Genomic DNA, 19,980 nt, shown 5'->3' with positions numbered 1-19,980 from the left:
ATTCCCCAAAAGCTTTCTTTCATGCTCTTTCCCCCCCTCTTAATTAACTCCTTTGTCCTCCTCTGAGTTCTAAATTTCTCCCAGTCCTCTGGTTTGCTGCTTCCCCTGGCCAATTTATATGACTCTTCCTTGGATTTAACGAGCCTTGATTTCCCTCGTTAGTCACGGTTGAGCCGCAGTCCCTGTTTTATTTTTTTGCCAGACAGGGATGGACAATTTTTGGAGTTCATCCATGCGGTCTTTAAGGGCCTGTCCCACTGTACGAGGTAATTCAAGAGCTCTACCGAGTTTAAAAAAAAATCAAACTCGTGGTAAGTACATAGAATATACGTAGCGGTTACGTCGGAGCTCATGGATGTCTCGTAGCGGCTCGTAATGCTAACGGCAGGTACTCGGGAACCGCGGAAACTCGTGAAGTTTTTTCAGCACTGTGAAAAATGTCCACGAGAGCACCGAGTACCTACAACCGGCTATTACCTTAATTCTCCGAGTTCGAATTAGGGGAAACTTGGGAGAACTCTTGAATTACCTCGTACAGTGGGACAGGCCCTTTAAATCTTTGCCATTGCATCTCCACCGTCAACCCTTTAAGTATAATTTGCCCCTCTATCCTAGCCAATTCCCATCTCATACCTTCAAAGTCTCCTTTCTTTAACTTCAGGACCCAAGTCTCTGAATTAGCCGTGTCACTTTCCATCCTAATGCAGAATTCCACCATATTATGGTAACTGTTGCCCAAGGGGCTTTGCACAACCCTCATTACATAATACCCAGTCTAGGATGGCCTGTCCTCAAGTCGGGTCTTCTACATATTGGTTGAAAAAACCATCCCGTATACATTCCAGGAAATCCTCCTCCTCAGCGCTGCTATCAATTTGGTTGGCCCAATCTATATGTAGATTAAAGTCACCCGTGATAAATGCAAAACTGAAAGCATAAATGGAAGGTGCGTTTTATCCTTTTCATGTTACAAAATGCTTTGCAGCCGAAGCATTTTTTCAAGGCAAGAGACAGCAGCACATGTATTCTCATCAACAGAATTGTGCTAATGCCCTAATTGGGTTTATTGGTATTATTTGAGAAAAAGCATTTGCCCGTCAAATTCTGCCCTTCTCTCAAGAGTGGTTAGGGTACCTTGGCACAGAATGCCATTTATCACTATGTCTAGGGTCATTTTGGGACTGGGGGGAATGAAGCAAGAGTTGAGATATTCTGGCACGGAGAGATGGGCAGAATCATGAGAGGCATCAGCACATTAAAGACTTAAGAGTGGACTATATTAAATTAAATGAGACATAGATGAGATAGACAACCTTTTTCCCAGGGTGGAAATGTCAAAGGTGAGAAGGACAAAATGGTGATGTGATGGGCAAGTTTTTTTACACAGAGTGATGTTTGCCTGGAACACGCTCCCAAGGGCAGATATGATTGGGGCATTTAAGAGACTTTTAGATAGGCACAAAGATATGCAGGGATATGGAGCATGTGCAGACAGAGGAGATCAATTTAACCAGGCATCATGTTTGGCATAGACATTGTGGGCCAAAGGGCCTGCCTGGTCCAGTAATGTACTGTTCTGTATTCTATGTTAAACAGAAAAATTGGAACTGGTGCATATGTTTGTTGGACAGACTATTATGGGATTAGATGGCAATGGTTCTAACAGTTCCGTAAGGTGGGAGAACCACTTACAATTTAGCTAGCTATGGGTCAGGAAAGCAAATTTGATAGCTTGCATACCAGTGGGCTTAGGTGAAACAAGTCATAGTTTTATCTGGTGCTTAAACTATAGGAGAGAATCTCAAATCATTTGTTTGTAGGATTAGAGAAAGTCTTTATCTATTCATAACTTGTCGTCTGTGTCTTTAGTATTCCAGTCAGGACACTGCGCTCTTTGGCATTTTCCAGGTGCTCCAGCTTCCTCACATTTCCCAAAGGTTTACTGTGGTTGGTTAATTGATGGCTGTAAAACATCCAATTCTCGAGTATTGACGAAATAATAAAAGCTGACGGGCATGTGTGAGGGAGAATGTTGAAGATGTGCAGGGAAATAAAAGGATGCGGAAAGGGACTTTGGGGGATTGCAGTGTAGTGTATAAAAACATAGAAAATAGGTGCAGGAGTAGGCCATTCGGCCCTTAGAGCCAGCACTGCCATCCATTATGATCATGGCTGATCATCCAGAATCAGTACCCATTATCAGTATACCATTATCAGTAGATAATGGTCACTGTAACTTCAAGAACTGAGTACTAGAATGGTGTGATTTGTGTCATTTGATATATTCTTTATCTTGTCAGGCTCGTGAATATGTGTGAGTGTACCTTTGTAAAATAAAGAAGACCCATACTGGCAATGGCATGTACTGAAAACTTCTGCTTTGTTTCTATCTACATCATGCTCCTGCCATAATATCTTGCAGAAGCCTCCCGTGTCATCGTTAGCTATAAGGAAAAGGATACAAGGCCATTGACCTGAACCATTCACTCTCCTTTCCCCACAGAAGCTGTGATCTGCATGTTTCCCAGCATTTTCCAGTTTTATTTTAGATCTCCAGTAACTGCAGTTTTGTTTTTAATTTTCGTTCACCAGACTTGCTGCATGAGAGTAAAATCCAGCAATGTGACTAAAGGGATTGTTTGTCTTTGTGAACGTTTTTAGATTGAGCAAGTGAACCAGCTTACAGCATTGGTACAAGCGCAGCTTGAGTATCACAGACAGGCGGCACAGATTTACCAGGAGCTCTCAGTACAGCTGGAGCAGAGGTAAGCACATAATTGCTGCCCACACTGTTTGCATCAAAAAATAAAGAGAATGAATCAGACTTCAACCAATCACTCTGCCTGCCTCAGTTTAGTTAAAAGTCCAATCCCTAAATCTCAATTATTTTTAGCAAATGGTGCAATTCAGAAATGTATTTGTGATGTGTAGATGGTTTTCAATATTTTATTGTAACGTCACAACATTGAAGCAATTTGCCTTTAATTATCTTTATTGCTTTTCTGCAGTTGTTTCCACTCCAGCAAATTGCTCATAATCAGGATAATCTTGCTCTCTGAATGCGGTTGTTTGAAAGCTAAATAATTTCACATCAATTCAGTGCTCGTAGACATGCAGTCATTGAATCAAACAGCACAGAAACTGGTCCACCATGACCAAGCTGGCCATCTTGTACCCCTCTACAATAATACAAACCAGAGCAGGATTCCAGTAAAAAAAATAGCTGGGAAGAGTGGGTTGGTTGGTGGAGTGAGAGAACGAAGTTAATGAATGGCCTCCAGTTACTTCAGGAATTCTGCAAAACTATGTTTAAAAACAAAGTTAATGTTGCTGCACTGTTCAATGAAAGAGCGTGGATCAGAAAAGCAAATCTAGTTTATAGCTAGTTTTAAAGGGCCTGTCCCACTTTCACAACCTAATTGACAACCTTTTTTATTCGTGGACATTTTTCATCAGACTAGAAAAACGCCCCGACCTACTTGATGCCACGAGTACCTACGACGACAATCACGACCTACCTACGACCTACCTACGACCTCCTACCACCTTGTGACGACCTTGCTGCGATTATGAGTCAAGGGCAAAATCGGCAGAGGTCGTGAATTAGGTCGTGAAAGTGGGACAGGCCCTTAAGTCTTTCCTGTTTAATAGGAATACACTTACTTTATGACAGTATCATTAGTACGGGACAATACTCACTGAGCAGAAAGTGGTAATGAAACCTTGAATTAACAAGCCACAGTGATCAACATGGATTAACTAAGTTTAGGATTGATATTCAAGATAAATGTTTGTTTTTTTCTGAATTAAGGTACTCTGGAAATTGTGCGGCAATGCTTAACTGAATTATGTTGTAAAATGCATCAGAATCCAAATGGTGCAAGTTGGTTAAATCTTTTCAATACACTCTAAAGATTTCTCTCCACTGTGGAAGATTTGCAGTTGTGCCTGTGATGGGCATAGCAATGCATTCCTTTATAAAAACAAACTTTCCGCTGACTGGTTAGCACCCAATAGCTTTTCACTATATCTTGATACACGTGACAATAAACTAAACTAAATTAAAACAAAAGCTCATTTTTTTAAAGTCTAAGAGTCATATCTGTTTATGGCTGAAGCATCAAAAACTGTACAGGGATTTAAGTTCAAGGGTGAATGAATGAGAAGAAATAAGTTGGTGAAATGAGGGAGCTAATGTTCTGAAAACAAGTAAATAAAGTAGTCTGATTTGGCCCAGCCGTCCATTACACAGGCGGTCAATACTGGACAGTGTTCTAATTGAACTCCCAGTGCACCGTTCTCTAACTGACCTCATGGGAGGTGGTCTTGGAGGGGAGGATGCTCCTCAAACTGTGGAGCATCCTGGACAATACGGCTGAGGAGTACCTTCAGCAACAGACTGGTTCCACCAAGATGCAGGACTGAATGCCACAGAAGATCCTTCTTCCCTGTAACTATCAAACTGTACAATTCTTCCCCCTTCTGTCGTGGGGTAGACTGAGACTGAGACTGATTCCCCCCCTCTCCACCCCCCCATCTTTGCACATCCTCAATTCTTTCCACTCGTCACTTTAATTCCATGTTTCATGGTGGCAGATCAATTTCCCTCCAGGGATAAATAAAGTTCTATATCATCGTATCGTAGAGCTTTCTGGATCTGATCACGATGGTCAGCCTCGTGTTCCCCTCTCATGGGAAGTGCCAGTGGTCACATGTGGCTGCCACCACTGCCACGGCCATTGAGGGGGAAGTGGGAGACATTCTCAGGCCACTCTCCTTTCCCCCTGGGCCTTCGCATTATTTGTCATCAAAACCTCTAAATATCTCCCATGATCACGAGCTTTCAGAAACAGTTGAAGACATTTATATAATCTAGTTTATGTAAGAATGTAAGGCACATCAATATATGTAAATTAGTAATATGATAACAGGAAAACAAACAAACCTTGTTGCTTTGTTTAGTATTATTATGTAGGTTTGGGAACAATTTAAATGAATTAGGCTTGCAGACGGTGTTAACTGTGGCTGACACAAAGCTGAGAGGTTTGGTACAGAGTGGGTCTGGCCTCTCGGTTGAGGATGTGATTGAATTCTGCTGACTCAGTACTGACTCCAAAGGTGGAGCAAAGATCAGGTGCACCATCATCAAAACCCCAGCGGGTTCTTCCCATCCACCCTGCTACGCACAGGCACTGAGGTCCAGGTCACACTGTGGGTACAGCAGGCAGTGAAGAAAGCTCATGGCCTGTTCGCCTTCATAGCGAGGGGATTTGAGTATAGGAGCAAGGAAGTCCTACTGCAGTTTACAGGGCCCTGGTGAGACCACACCTGGAGTATTGTGTGCAATTTTGGTCTCCAAATTTGAGGAAGGACATTATTGTGATCGAGGGAGTGCAGCGTAGGTTCACCAGGTTAATTCCCGGGATAGCGGGACTGGCATATGATGAAAGAATGGGTCGACTGGGCTTCACTGGAATTTAGAAGGATGAGAGGGATTCTTATAGAAACATATACAATTCTTAAAAGATTGGACAGGCTGGATGCAGGAAAAAATGTTCCTGATTTTGGGGGAGTCCAGAACCAAGGGTCATAGTTTAAGAATAAGGGGTAGGCCATTTAGAAACATAGAAATTAGGTGCAGGAGTAGGCCATTCGGCCCTTCGAGCCTGCACCGCCATTCAATATGATCATGGCTGATCATCCAACTCAGTATCCCGTACCTGCCTTCTCTCCATACCCTCTGATCCCCTTAGCCACAAGGGCCACATCTAACTCCCTCTTAAATATAGCCAATGAACTGGCCTCGACTACCCTCTGTGGCAGGGAGTTCCAGAGATTCACCACTCTCTGTGTGAAAAAAGTTCTTCTCATCTCGGTTTTAAAGGATTTCCCCCTTATCCTTAAGCTGTGACCCCTTGTCCTGAACTTCCCCCAACATCGGGAGCAATCTTCCTGCATCTAGCCTGTCCAACCCCTTAAGAATTTTATAAGTTTCTATAAGATCCCCTCTCAATCTCCTAAATTCTAGAGAGTATAAACCAAGTCTATCCAGTCTTTCTTCATAAGACAGTCCTGACATCCCAGGAATCAGTCTGAGATGAGGAAAAACGTCTTCACCCAGAGAGTTGTGAATCTGTGTAATTCTCTGCCTCAGAAGGCAGTGGAGGCCAATTCACTGGACGTTTTCAAGAGAGAGTTAGGTCTAGCTCTTAGAGCTAAAGGAATCAAGAGATATTGGGAGAAAGCAGGAATGGGATACTGATTCTGGATGATCAACCATGATTATATTGAATAGGGGTGCTGGCTTGAAGGACTGAATGGCCTACTCATGCACCTATTTTCTATGTTTCTGTGGTCACTGTAGATAGCCAACTGTTCTTTGTCAGTGATTTGGCATGATAGCTGTCCGTAATGGACTGAGAAATCGCCAGTAACATATATGATATTCATTTGATGTCATCCTTTTTGCAGAATGAGGGAGGCGACAGCATGCCCTCGAAGGGAATATAAACCAAAACCTCGCACGACTTACGATTTTGCAGAGGAAGCCCAGCCGAACGGTGGAGTGACTCTCAGTGGTCCAAAGACACCAGGTAACTGGAGCTGCAGAAACAAGCTGAAAGTGCTGGTTTACAAAAAAAGACACAAAGTACTGGAGCAACTCAGCGGGTCAGGCAGCATCTGTGCAGAACATGGATAGGTGACGTTTTGGGTTGGGACTGATTGGGGGGGGTTGGGGGGCGAAGGAATAGGTCAAAGCCTGGCAAGTGATGTTGGTACAGGTGGGTGTTTTTTTTATAGGCAGGTGGTTAGACAAAGGCCAGAGGTGAATAGATAAAAGGTGTGAGATAAGGAGAAGAAGAGTTGCGAATTGTGAAGCCAGATGAAGAAATGTAGCTGGAAGGAGAGGAGAGGGGAGAAATGGAAATCCAGGTGGAGCCCAGGAAAGAGAAGGGGGGAAGGGGAGGTAAGAAGAAAAAGGGGAGGGGGGGGTTCGGTTAGTTACCTAAAGTTGGAGAATTTAATGTTCATATCGTTGGGTTGTAAGCTACCCAAGCAGAATATGAGGTGTTGTTCCTCTAGTTTGCATGTGGCCTCATCCTTGTAATGGAGGAGGCCCAGGACTGTAGGATCAGTATGGGATTGGGGAGAGGAGTTCAAATAGTTAGCAAATGGGAGATCTAGTGGGCTTGGCAGACTGAGCGCAAGTGTTCGGCGAAACGGTTGCCAAGTCTCGCTTGGTCTTGTCAATGGAAATGAGGCCGTATCAGGACCACGATGTTAGATAAGGTACACATGAACCTCTATTTCACCTGGAAGGACTGCTGGGGTCCCTGTATGGATGTGAAAGGGTAAGGAAAAGGGACAGGTGTTACATCTCCTGCAGTTGCAGAGAAAAGTACCTGGGGAGGGAGTGGCTTGGGTGGAAACTGATGAGTGAACCAAGGAGTTGAGGAGGGTGCGGTCTCAGTGGAAGGCGGAAAGGGGTGGGAATGGGAAGATGCGACCGGTGGTGGGATCACTTTGGAGGTGGCGCAAATTATGTATTGAATGCGGAGGCTGGTGGAGTGAAAGGTGCCGAGCAAGGAATCTTTACATTTATTCCATCTGGGAGGAGGAGCAGCGAGAGTAGAACCACTGGAGAACAGACACAGTGGAGACACGGGCGAGGGATCCATCTATGACAGCAAGGGGAACCGTGTTTACTAAAGAAAGAGGACATCTCAGTGGTCCGAGAATAGAAATGCAGCAGAGATGTCAAAATTGAGGGTAGTGTATAGCGTCTTTGCAAGAGGCAGGGTGAGAGGAGATGTAGTTCAGATAACTGTGGGAGTCAGTGGATTTGTCAGTGGACAACAGTTGTAATTCTGTCCCCTGTGATGGAAACGGAGAGATCAAGAAAGAGGGGAGAGGTGTGGTTGATCCGCTGATTTTCCTATCAACTGACTCCCCTTCTATTGTCATCCTGTTGGTGAACTTTGACTGAAGTCAGTGCTGTATTTCTGGGGGAACAACAATGTGATCTATTTTACAGCAATTGACTGTTCAGGGTAACTGCAGCTGGTCAACCTGTGTATTGTTGCATCCCTGGTGAACAGCCGTTCACTCTTGAATGGGCAATTGCCGGAAAATAGACCAATCATTGTCATTTTTCCCCAACATACAGCACTGACTCCAGTCAACATTCACCATGAGGATAGGAACAGAGGGGTAATCAGATGATGAGAAAATCAATTTCCTTTGCTCCTCATGTGGTCTTTGTGGCATTTTTCTGGCTAAGCAGAGCATTCTGACATTTCCTGGCAGAAGCCAGTGTTGTGGGGTGCCAGAAGGCCCTCATTTTCAAGCCCTCCATGAATGCAGGAACAGGCCATGTGAAGCAAGAGTGCCGTGCTATTCAGAGATTAGCCTCATATAATTCATTTAGTCTTTCATATTTGGGATTTCTCAGATCTGGTTTCCTGCTGTTTATTTTTCCACTGCATGAGGTTTGAACGCCTGAGATTGAGAGATATTGTAACTTGGTGTCAGAGAGTTTTGGGCATTGGTGCCCATTTGGCCTATTGCACCAACTTCTTTCCTCTTGCTTTGCACTGCGTCACCGCTTATGATGATTGGGTGCAACAACAGCAATCAATTTCCAATTAATTTTTCTCAGAGTACATATTAAGACAGCGGTAAATATTGCTGATCAATAAATAATGGGTATAAAAGTTGTGGCTTTCTAAACCACAGGTACGCCGTTAGACCAACCCTGTTGCAGGGCCTCATATGACTTTGATCCGGAAAATGAAGGAGAGCTGGGCTTCAAAGAAGGTGACGTCATCACTCTCACCAACCAAATCGATGACAACTGGTACGAAGGGATGCTCCATGGACAGTCTGGATTTTTCCCAATCAACTATGTTCAAGTATTAGTTCCTTTACCTCACTAGGATAACTATTGTAACCCGACCTGCCATTATGTTTGTGCCACTTGCTAAACCGATAGAGGTGGTGCAGTTTGTGACATTGTCTGATGCTGTGACACTGGTTATCAATGAGCTCCCTTGGTGTAAAGTCTTTGGTTTACATGTATCATAATCCTAATTGTTGCACTCAGTTCCATCTGTAGTGAATATAGGCACAAGTGTTGCTGATCATTACTGTTTTGGATATGTTTAGTTCATTCTGCCCTCAGTGAGGACTGCAACACAACCATCTTGCTTAGCAAAGCACAATCGAGTTGTGGACGTTACCAGTGAATGCTTCACCATTCTGATCTTTTGTTTCCACATGTGAGTCCCCGGCATCTTGCTTATCTTATTTTTGTAACAGTGGTAAAGCTGTACAGTTTGGTTCCTGAGAATATATTTATCTAAACTAAAAATAAGAAAGAATATATGTGCTATATGAATTGTTTTATTCTATTTGTGCTGACTGAAAATACAGTGATTGAAAATTTGTTGCTTAATGTGTGAAATTCCATCTATTAAAATGGTCAGTAAACTCTGTCGCTTTCTATCTCTGGGTTATTTTTCCAAAGTACTGGTATCTCATATTTCAGCATCAAATTTCTAAATTTCCATGTAATGGATATATGCTCTAAGGATTACAATGCTTTTGGCTCGGCAGATTACTTGCTCTGTGCTCTCAGTCCACCACCATTCCTTGCTACTCAACCTTCAAGATACTGATAGCTTTATAGCTTTATTTCATAGAACAGCTTCTTGACTTTGACAAGCAGAACGTATCTCAGTGCCATCAGAGGAGCTGCATTGTCTTAGAGGTACCATTGAGGGATTGCCACACTGCCAGTGGAGCAGTGCTAAAAGAGCACTGAAGTCAAAAGAGCAGTATTGAGGTAATGCTGTGACAGGCTGGGGCCGTGTTAAGGGAATGCTGCACTATAGGAGGGGCGATACTGAGGGAATGCCATAGTCAGAGAAGCAGAACTGATGGAGTGCTGCACTGTCACAGGACAGTTCTGTGGGAGGAACAGTAAATAGGGGCTATTGTATGGTAAGGACAATACTGAGTGAGTTCCATGCTGTCAAAGGGGTGGTTCTGAGGGAGTACTATGTTGTAATGGGACCAGCACTGTGGTAGAGGCAGTATCAAAGGGCCAATTCAGAGGAGGCACTATAGTGCAGGGTGGTGGGGGGGCAGTAATGAGGGAGTGCTGTGTTGTTGGGCAGGTAGAACTGAAGGGGACAGTACTGAGACAGCATCTCTGGCAGAGAGAATAACATTCACAGATCATTCGTGTTAAGAAATGGGCCCTTTCAGCCCATGTGGTCCACACCAACCATGATGCCGATTAATGCTAATCACATTTGCTTGTATTAGACCTATATCCCTCATTGTCTTTCCTATCCAATTACTTGTCCAAATGCCTTTTAAACATTGTAATTGTATCTTCCACCACCACATTCCCAGCAGCTCCTTCCAGACATTCACCATTCTCTAAAAACCTTACTCCCCAAATCTGTTGCTTTCCTCAAATTTCCATAAATTTTCTTGCCTTAAATCTGTACCGTCTAGTTCTAGACTCCCCTGTCCTAAGAAAAAGATTCTGACTATCTATTCCATCTACGCCGCTCTAACTTATAAACTTCTACAGAATAATCCCTCAGCCCACTGTGGCCCAGTGAGGATAAACCCAATTTACCCAAAGTCTCCTTATAACCACAGTCTTAAATTCCAGGCAACATCCTGGTGAATCATTTCTGCACTCTTTTGCTACCACATTCTACCTGTAATGTGGCAACTAGAACTGTACTCTAAGTGAACAATACTCTAAGTGAGGTCCAACCAATGTTTTATACAAGTGCAACATGATGTGACAACTTTTCTAAGCAATGCTTTAGTTTATGAAGGCAACCATATCAAATCCCTTTCCACTGCCTACTTTGCTATTGTGTCACTACTCTCATGGGCAAGCTATGGGCATGCACCCCAAGGTCTCACTGTACATAAACAGTTCCCTGTCATGTCTTATATTTGTCAGATATATTGCTTTTTGGCACACTAGGAAACTGTGAGAGCTAGATAGGGCTCTTAAAGATAGCAGAGTCAGGGGATATGGGGAGAAGGCAGGAACAGGGTACTGATTGGGGATGATCAGCCATGACCACATTGAATGGTGGTGCTGGCTCGAAGAATCAAATGGCCTACTGCACCTATTGTCTATTGAAACCACCACTCTCTCAAGATAGGACTATTTTTAAGTGTTGCGGTTCTCCTTGTCATATTGGCTCATGAACACTTATGGTAAATGCTATAGAAATGCAAATCCCTTTTAATTGTAAAATTTATAACCATTTCAATTAGTGGGTCGGAGGGTTTGCCTGCGTCTTCAACTTATCTACCAGCTTTAAACCAAAGAGGTGAAGACAAAGAGGTAAACCAAAGAGGTAAAGATGCACAAATGCAGTCACATTAACATGAATCAGTCTCGCCTGCAGGCATTCACTCTGGTTCTGCTGCCAGTGGAAAACATACAAAGTGAGGGTTAGTTACTGTTAGTTCAATCCTGGACTAATGATGCCCTATACTGCTGGTAAAAGGTATAGATTGGAACTCAGAACATGATCCACTTTTACTGAAATCAGACTGAAATCTCGGATAACTAGTTCAAGAACACAGACATATAACTATTTAAAAGCATTTCTAAAAACTGACGTAAAGATCTAAATATTGACCTCGCTGGGAATTTTATACATTGGGGAAGGAGCTAGCTAAGAACTTGGTGATTGCCATGAAATGGTAAATGTAATAAACATAGAAATGAAGTCATTGATGCTGTGGAGCTGGGGGACCAGATGTGACCCATCCCTACCCCTTCTCCAACAGTTCTCACCTATCCCCACCTCCCAGTCCCAAGATCTATCTTGGAATTGTTACTGGTGAGGCCGTTCCAGGGAGTGGGTATGATGGGAGGAGGCACCATGCAGACCTGGCACTTGAACTTGTCTTGGGTTTCCCAGTCCATGCATTGGAGCTTTCTCATGCTGTTCACCGCGAACATCAGGCAGCAAAACCTAATATTTTATTATCTGTGTCCAAGGCGTCTTATTATGTCTGAGTTATTATTTTCTGCTTTAACTGTGTATTTTGGTCTATGCATAATCAGACAGTAAGTGAATGCTTGAGGGAGCATTTATGTCCTGCTGTCAGGACACATAAAACTGAACCTTGTATGCTGTCATTCTGAACTGTAGCTCTCATACAGAAATGAAGGATAAAGCTTTGGAGCCAACACAATACCACCAAGTTCTTTCCCAGCACCTAACTAATCCTTTAATATTGTCTACAGTCATGTAACCAGAACCACTTGCCCTGAGGCCATTTCAACAATTTTCATTCAATATTGTTCTTCTTTCCCTCTCCCTGATTTCCAGTCGATTGATTTTTAAGAGCCTTGTTCTAAGTGGATCAAACCTCTAGATGGCACACCACTCCATGATAACTGAGCAAACTAATGCAGATATAAACTGCATCAGGCATATGTGGTGACTGAAGAAACGCACAAAACAAAGTGTGCCATTTCAGGTTGGGGGCCCTTCTTTAAACTGATTGTTGTGGGGGTGGGTGGGTGAAAGAAAGATGGAAGAGAGGAGGAGCAGGGCAAACCCTGGTAACAAATAGGTGGATACAATTATGTATCACTTGCCAGGCTTTGTCCTGACCCTTCTCTCTTCCAGCTTCATTACGACATCACTCACACGATCTGAAGAAAGTCCTGGCCCAAATCGTCACCTTTCCGTCTTCTCCGGAGATACCAGGTGGCGCAGTGGCCGTGCTATGGCCTTACAGCGCCAGAGACCGAGTTTCAATCCTGACTACAGCTACTGTCTGTAAGGAGTTTGGACGTTCTCCCTGTGATCACGTGGGCTCTCTTTGGGTGATCTGATTTCCTCCCTCATTCCAAAGACATCCAGGTTTGTAGGTTAATTTGCTTCTGTAAATTGCACCTAGTAGGATTCTAAAGGGGGATAGCATCGAACTAGTGTATGGGTCTGCGTGGACTCGGAAGGTCGAAGTGCCTGTTTCTCCGCTGTATCTCTAAGTTTAGAGGCCCCTTTAGTTTGGATCCGTTTTCCTCACTGCTAAAGACCCGGATTCAATCCTAAACTTGGGTGCTGTCTGCACATTCTCCCAGTGACCATGTGGATATCCTCTGGGTGCATCCGGTTTCTACCCACATTCCAAAGACGTACAGGTTTGTAGGTTAATTGGCCTCTTTAAATTGCCTCTCCTGTTGGGAGTGGATGTGAAAGTGAGACAACAAAGAGCAAGTGTGATTGAGTGATCAATGGTCGACGTGAACTGCCGAAGGGCCTGTTTTCATGCTGTACCTCTAAACTAAATTAGATATGTGAGCAGATGTTATGTTGTAACTGTACAAAGGCTTGGAGCACTGTGTGTGGTTCTGGGAACTACAATTTGTGAAGAATATTAGTTTTAGAGAATGTCCAGTGTTGGTTTACCAGGAATATACTTGGATCTCAAGGGTTAATAATGACAAGAGTATTCACAAAGTAGAGTTTTATTTGCTGCAGGTGGTTAAAGGGTGACTTAAATTAAGTGATCAAGAAATTAGGGAGAACTGATTGGGCAGGTGTTTCTATTGGTTTGCAGAGTAAGTGTTCTCAGGAGTGAAATTAGGAAACTCCTCCATGGACAGGTTCGGAGGTTTGGAATTCATTTTCACAAGCAACAGCCGAGGTTGGATCAGATGTTTAAACTTTCTATCCAAGGTATGTTTTTGTTCAATAAATGATAGGAGGAAAAGGCTGGTATCTGGCTGTGGGTCACAGGTCAGCTGTTGCATATTAAATGTAAAGACTTGCGAGGATAAATGGCCCCTTAATGTTCCTATGGTTGGAGCTTGATGGGATTGTATAGAAACAAGGTTTGCATTACTCTGCATATGATAATGCCAATTAATAGTGAGAAGCTAATGATTCGGAAGGTAAATTTACTGCTGGGTGGATCTACATTGAGACTGGAAAATGGGACAACTAGTTGACATAGCTGTGTATGAAGGAACTGCAGATGCTGGTGCAGAAGATAGACACTAAAAGCTGGAGTAACTCAGCGGGTCTGAAGAAGGGTCCCGACCTGAAACATCACCTATTCCTTTTCTCTAGAGATGTTTTCAAGAGAGAGCTAGATAGGGCTCTTAAAAATAGTGGAGTGAGGAGATATGGGGAGAAGGCAGGAACGGGGTACTGATTTGGGATGATCAGCCATGATCACATTGAATGGCGGTGCTGGCTGGAAGGGCCAAATGGCCTACTCCTGCAGCTATTGTCTATTGTCTGTCGGGCTACTGAGGTCTCCAGCTTTTTGTCTATTTCTCGTTGACATAGCTAACCTGAACACTGAAGGATGAGGGAAATAATTATATTGGTTACCATTCCAAATGTCAGGTCTATAATACTTGCTAGAAAAGGAGAGTGTGTGCAGATATTGATAAGAAGGTAAAACCATGTTCTGCTGGGAGAAATTTGTGTTCTTAGTGAATAATTCACAAGACCAGAAGCTTTCTCGTCTGAACTATGTAGCCCATTGAGTCCTTATTGACTCCATCTAAGAACAATGTAGCTATTCCCTTAAAGTCCTGGAAATTCTTTTGGGTACTTATCCTGTTCCCTTCTGAATGGTATGATTATATCAGCCTTCATTGCTAGTTCTGCGGTGCATTCCAGACTGTAACCACTTGCTGTGTGAATAGAAAGGTTCTTCATGTCAAGTTTTGGTCTTTTGTCAACGACTTTCACTCTGTTACTGCTGGTGGAAGGGTCAAGAACCACGGGGCACAGTTTCTCTCAATCTACTCTGTCTATACTCGTAATGATTTTTAAGAACCTCCAACAGATCTCCTCAGTTTCCCCTGTTCTGAGATTAACCACAGATTCCATAAACCTATCCACACAAATAAAACTCAATTAAAGGAGAGCTAGCAACCTTGAAGCATTATTGTAGCAAATTAAAATAGTAACTATTCATTGCTTACATGCAATAATTTTTCTATTAGTCTCGTCAAATATAATCAATCAATATACTGTTGTTCTCAAAAATTAATTGGATTATGGTACATCATGGAGTTATACAGTACAAAAACAGTCTTTTCAGTCTAATTCGTCTATGCTAATCAAGGTACCTTCATGAGCTAGTCCTATTTACCTGCATTAAGTACATATCCCTCTCAACCTTTCCTCATCATGTACCTGTCCAAATATCTTTTAACCATTGTAATTATGCCTGCTTTTGTCACTTCTCTTTCCATCTGTGCATCTTTTAGAGATAAATTAAGTTACTTCGTTACAATATTCTCCAAAGACTTCACAAACATCTTATTCACCTCAATGATGACTAATAATTCAAAACTGTGGAGCAACACTTTCTTTAAGTGTATTGTCCTCTGGCATGCTATTATTAACATGAATTTTTAATGTGTGCTGCATTTTATTTGGAAAATGTGAAGGTTGAAGTATGAAACATGCAGACTGACTTGCAGCATTTCCACTCCTGTAGCCTCTTTAAAACAATCTAAATGCTGGAAAGTACAATCATTGAGCCGAGTCTTTTCCGATAGACTGTGGCAAAACTTTGTCCAAGGACCAGACTGAAACCTACAAGGCAAAATGACAGTGGAAATAATGTAAGAGCGCAAGAAGCAAAAGAAGAGTAGCAGTAAAAGCAGGACCATCCTCAACAGGCATCCGAGCTTCAAGTTGTATATCATTTTAAACTCTTCACACTCCCACACCAATCTGTCGGTCCTCTGCCTTCTCTATTGTTATGGAGAGGACGCACTCAAATTGGAAGAACAACATCTCATATTCTGCTTGGATATCTTGCACTCCAATATTAGGGACATTGCATATTACAATTGCAGGTAACCCTCACCCCCAGAGTTCTCCTACACAGACTCTGCTATCCATCCAGTTTGTTCACCTTATCATCTCCTCTCCCTGTCCCCCACCTGGTTCCATATGGTAATCATTCACTCTCCACCTTGTTCCATTTATCACCTACTGGATTCTGTGTGTCAACCCCTCTTTCACACTGCTTTACACTGGCAATTGTTCCTCTCTCCTCTCAGTCTCTCAAGGTCTAAACAGAAACTTATACCTTTTGCCTCCACAGATGCTGTTTGGCCTGCTGACTACAAACAATATCCAGTTTTTGGTCCAGATTTCAGCATCGGGGGTGGGGGGGGGGGAGAAAGTAGCACTTGAGTGGGCTCAGACTGTCAACTATTGTAATTTGTCTTCTCTCTTACCACTTTAGCATCTTCATATTCCCGTTTCACTGGATTCTAAAATCTATTAATCATAACCTTGCATTTATTTAATATTGAACAAACACGGCTCTCTGAGAGACAATTTCATAAATACACATTCCTCCATAGAAAATCCCTCTTTATCTCTAGTGAGAAATTGAAGCACTGGTTAGGGAAAATAAAAGGAAGCATGGGTTGGGTAGAGGCAATTTGGAATCGTGGGTAACCCTAGAGGCGTTCAGGAGATTGAAGAGCCTTCTTAAGAAGGAATCAGGAGAACAGAAAGGAGGCATGGGATCATTCTGACAGATTAGAAAAAGGAAAATCCAAAGAGATGTTCTGCTGGAGAGAGAATACAGTGCCTCAGAAACCAAAATGGTCATCTGTGTGTTGATCAGTTGTGCAAGTGTGCTGAAGAATGACTAATGGAGTTCAGTTAAGTGTAAGGTGTTGGCTTTTGGGGAATCAAACCGCAGCATGACCTTCACAGTGAACAATGGGGCCCTGGGGAATATTGTAGAGGGGGATCTTTTCCAATGAGCTGACCTTGCAAAATGATTTGTTCCTGAATAGAAATGGTTAATAAAACTACCACTTGCATCTCTCAAAGCAGTAGAATTCTTTTTTTTTTAAAACATTGTAAAATTACAATGGAAGTGATTTGAAAATGGATCGGAAAATTACTGTAATAATCACTTGTTTTATGTGCAGTCTTTTGGGCATAGAATGATATCACCTCAAAGTGAATTAACAGTGAATAATGAAAAATCTGCAAGTACAATGAGTTGGGTGGGAGAGACCATGCACCTGCAGGTTTTGAAATGTCAAGCTGGCATCTCTTGTTCTGTAAAAATAAGTATCAGCAACTGTTACAAGAAGCTAATGACTCGGGTGACTCAAACCACTTCTGTAGGTAACATGATCAATGAGAAAAGGAAAAGGAATCTGGTCCGTATCTGGTAACTCCTCCAGCAGGTGTGTGCAACAAGGATTGTTGAATGACTCGTATACTACCTGTGTACCCTAATGGATCATCTGATGCCGACTGTGCTAAATACTGAGAGGTGTTAATAGCAGAGTGATAATAGTTTATTAAAAGATTCAGCATTCAGATGTACTGCTTGAATTACACCAAACAAGTAGAATTGAGACTGGACAGCTTCTGTGCTAATAAATATTTTCACATCTCTCAGTTAAATAAATCTGAGCATCCAAATTAAATTAAACTCATATAGAAGTCATTATTTTTCATCTATTCAGTGGAAGTTCAAACCATTGACCCAATAAAATGTTTTCTTTTAAGTAATTTTTCACAGCAGTCATGTTAAATATTCCACAGAACTTACCAACAAGGTCTTCCAATGATACTCCGAAAACTGTGGATCGATATGAATATTTATTTTTTAATGTTGATTATTTGCTGTTGAGTCTTCAGCTAACCATTACCTCTGATGTATTAAATGGCAGAAGCTGTCTATCGTGAGAATATCGAGCTGTTTTACATGCTGAATGTGTTCTCTCGTATTCTATTGTTAGTCTGCACGGGGCACATTGTTGTCCGAGTCAGTGAATAGCTGTAGACATTTTATAACAAATTGTTGTATGAGAGAATAAATATCTGGGAGCGACCACAAAGCAACAAACATGTCAAGGGAGTCAAGGACATAATGGGCCCAGATTGAAATACAAGACATTAATGACTTAAAGTTTGCTTGTTGTCCTGAAATGAATCCAGAATCCCTTGTTGTTTTCTATAGGGTTTATTGCATTGACATGGTTTAGAATCAAGAGATTAATTTCTGCTCTCTGCAATGGCTGCCTATCCTCATCCAACCTGTAGCATTGTATAAAACAAATGGTTTATCCAAGTTCTGCAATATTGAAGTTCCCCAACCAGTGGGGGAGGGAAGTGTTTCTTGAGTAAAGCTATTGTTTAAATGTATTAAGTTAGGAAAAATTGTGATCAGGACCTTGGTGCATCCATTTTGATGGTCGCTTTCATTAGTTTTGTTTGGCATAGAGATACAGTGTGGAAACAGGCCATACAGCCCACCAAATCCATGCTAATCGGTGATCCTTGTATACTTGTTCTATTCTACACACTGGGGACAATTTACAGAAGCCAATTAACCTACAAACCTGCACATCTTTGGAATGTGAGAGGAAACCAAAGCACCCAGGGAAAGCCCACGGAGTCACAGGGAAAATGTACAAACTCCATAATAACAGCACCCATAGTCAGAATCAAACCTGAATCAAATCTGGTGCTGCAAGGCCAATAATTGATTAAGCCAATTAATTAACACCTGGATACTGAGCATGTACCTGGATTGGTCAAAGAATCATTAATCGGTGTGACATATGTAAAAATAAATATGTAATAGTCTTTCCCTGCCACCAAATTGGATTTCTTGAAACTATTTGCAAAAATAAAGTGAAGTATTTATTCAGAAAGGAGAGAGCACCTAAACTGGAAGACGTGAATTTAATTGAACATAATGACAATTGTAAAATTTATCAAATGTTAATATCTTGAGTTTCTGAATACACAGGAGTATGATATTCTAATATACTTTCAGGTTTTAAGGTACCACAGATATAAGAGTGTCCAGTGACAAAACCAGGTAACAGGTGCCTTCCAAAGTAGTTAAGCATCTAATAAGTAGATAGAATCACCCAACAACACTGCAAGTTATTCTACCCTGAAAGAGAGACTTGCCATGTTAATTTTCTATTACAGAAGAGGATCTGAATGCTGGAAACTTGTCAGTCTTGTACACATTTGTACTTACAAATTAACTTCAAATTTTGTCTTGCCGCCTTCTATCTTAGATATCAAATTTTTGGCAAAAACCTTGGAAATTACGATTGTAAAAATATCAACCTATTTTCCATTAGTTAAAAATATCTACCCATATATGGACCTGAATATTTAATCTTGTGTATAAGAGGAGATGTTGTATGGATAACACAACCTCGAATCTCACTTCATCTGCATCAAATCTGGCAAATAGGAATTAATTCAGAGTAGAAACAAGAAACGAGTTTTGCAAAAAAATAGCACAAAGTGCTGGAGTAACACGGGGCCAGAAAACATCTCTGGAGAACATGGATAGGGCAGCATCTCTAGAACCTGAAGAAGGCCCAACATGAAACGCCACCTATCCATGTTCTCCAGAGATGCTGCCTGACCTGCTGAATTACTCCAAAATTTGTGCCTGTGGTTAGAATTATTTATAGTTCGTAATGTGTTTTATTCTGATTCTGGAAAAGTGATATAATGCGGAATAGAGCTGAAGTCATTTTACAAACTGTCCCTGTGTGCAGCCATTATAAAGGAAGGATAGACAGATGTGCTTGTCCCTCCCTGACCAAATTTAATTATCTGTTGGAAATTTGGAGTCTGAGGCATTCTTTAGTTCATTGGAAAGCATTCCTTAAATTTTCCCTCACTTCTTCCTAGGGGTCAACACTCTACTGCTGCGCCACTGTGCCGCCCCTGTGGATACTGGTTTATATCAAAGATAGACGGAAACTGCTGTAGTAACTCAGCGGGTCAGGCAGCATCTCTGGAGAAAATGGATGTGACGTATTTCAGAGACTGAGGATGGGTCCTGACCCGAAATGCCACCTACCTGTATTTTCCCCAGAGATGCTGCCTGCCGGGAAGTTTCTCATGATACCTGTACCCCACAGTACTAGCG

At 42.1% G+C, this 19,980-nt stretch overlaps 1 protein-coding gene across 1 annotated transcript in view; it reads left to right on the top strand.

Moving 5' to 3' along the window:
- The window catches only part of sh3gl2 (SH3 domain containing GRB2 like 2, endophilin A1), a 142,296-nt gene extending 132,802 nt beyond the window's left edge, over positions 1 to 9,494 (top strand). Inside the window, exons 7-9 of the mRNA XM_033018254.1 lie at positions 2,662 to 2,765; positions 6,472 to 6,593; positions 8,737 to 9,494. Of these exons, the coding sequence (XP_032874145.1) occupies positions 2,662 to 2,765; positions 6,472 to 6,593; positions 8,737 to 8,936 (426 nt within the window). The 3' untranslated portion in view covers positions 8,937 to 9,494. The remainder of the gene's footprint in view (positions 1 to 2,661; positions 2,766 to 6,471; positions 6,594 to 8,736) is intronic.
- The last annotated feature ends 10,486 nt before the right edge of the window (positions 9,495 to 19,980 follow it).

The sequence above is a fragment of the Amblyraja radiata genome, chromosome 3 (genome assembly GCF_010909765.2).
Source record: "Amblyraja radiata isolate CabotCenter1 chromosome 3, sAmbRad1.1.pri, whole genome shotgun sequence".
In the NCBI taxonomy this organism is placed as follows: domain Eukaryota; kingdom Metazoa; phylum Chordata; class Chondrichthyes; order Rajiformes; family Rajidae; genus Amblyraja; species Amblyraja radiata.
This window is presented reverse-complemented; position numbering and strand designations above follow the sequence as displayed.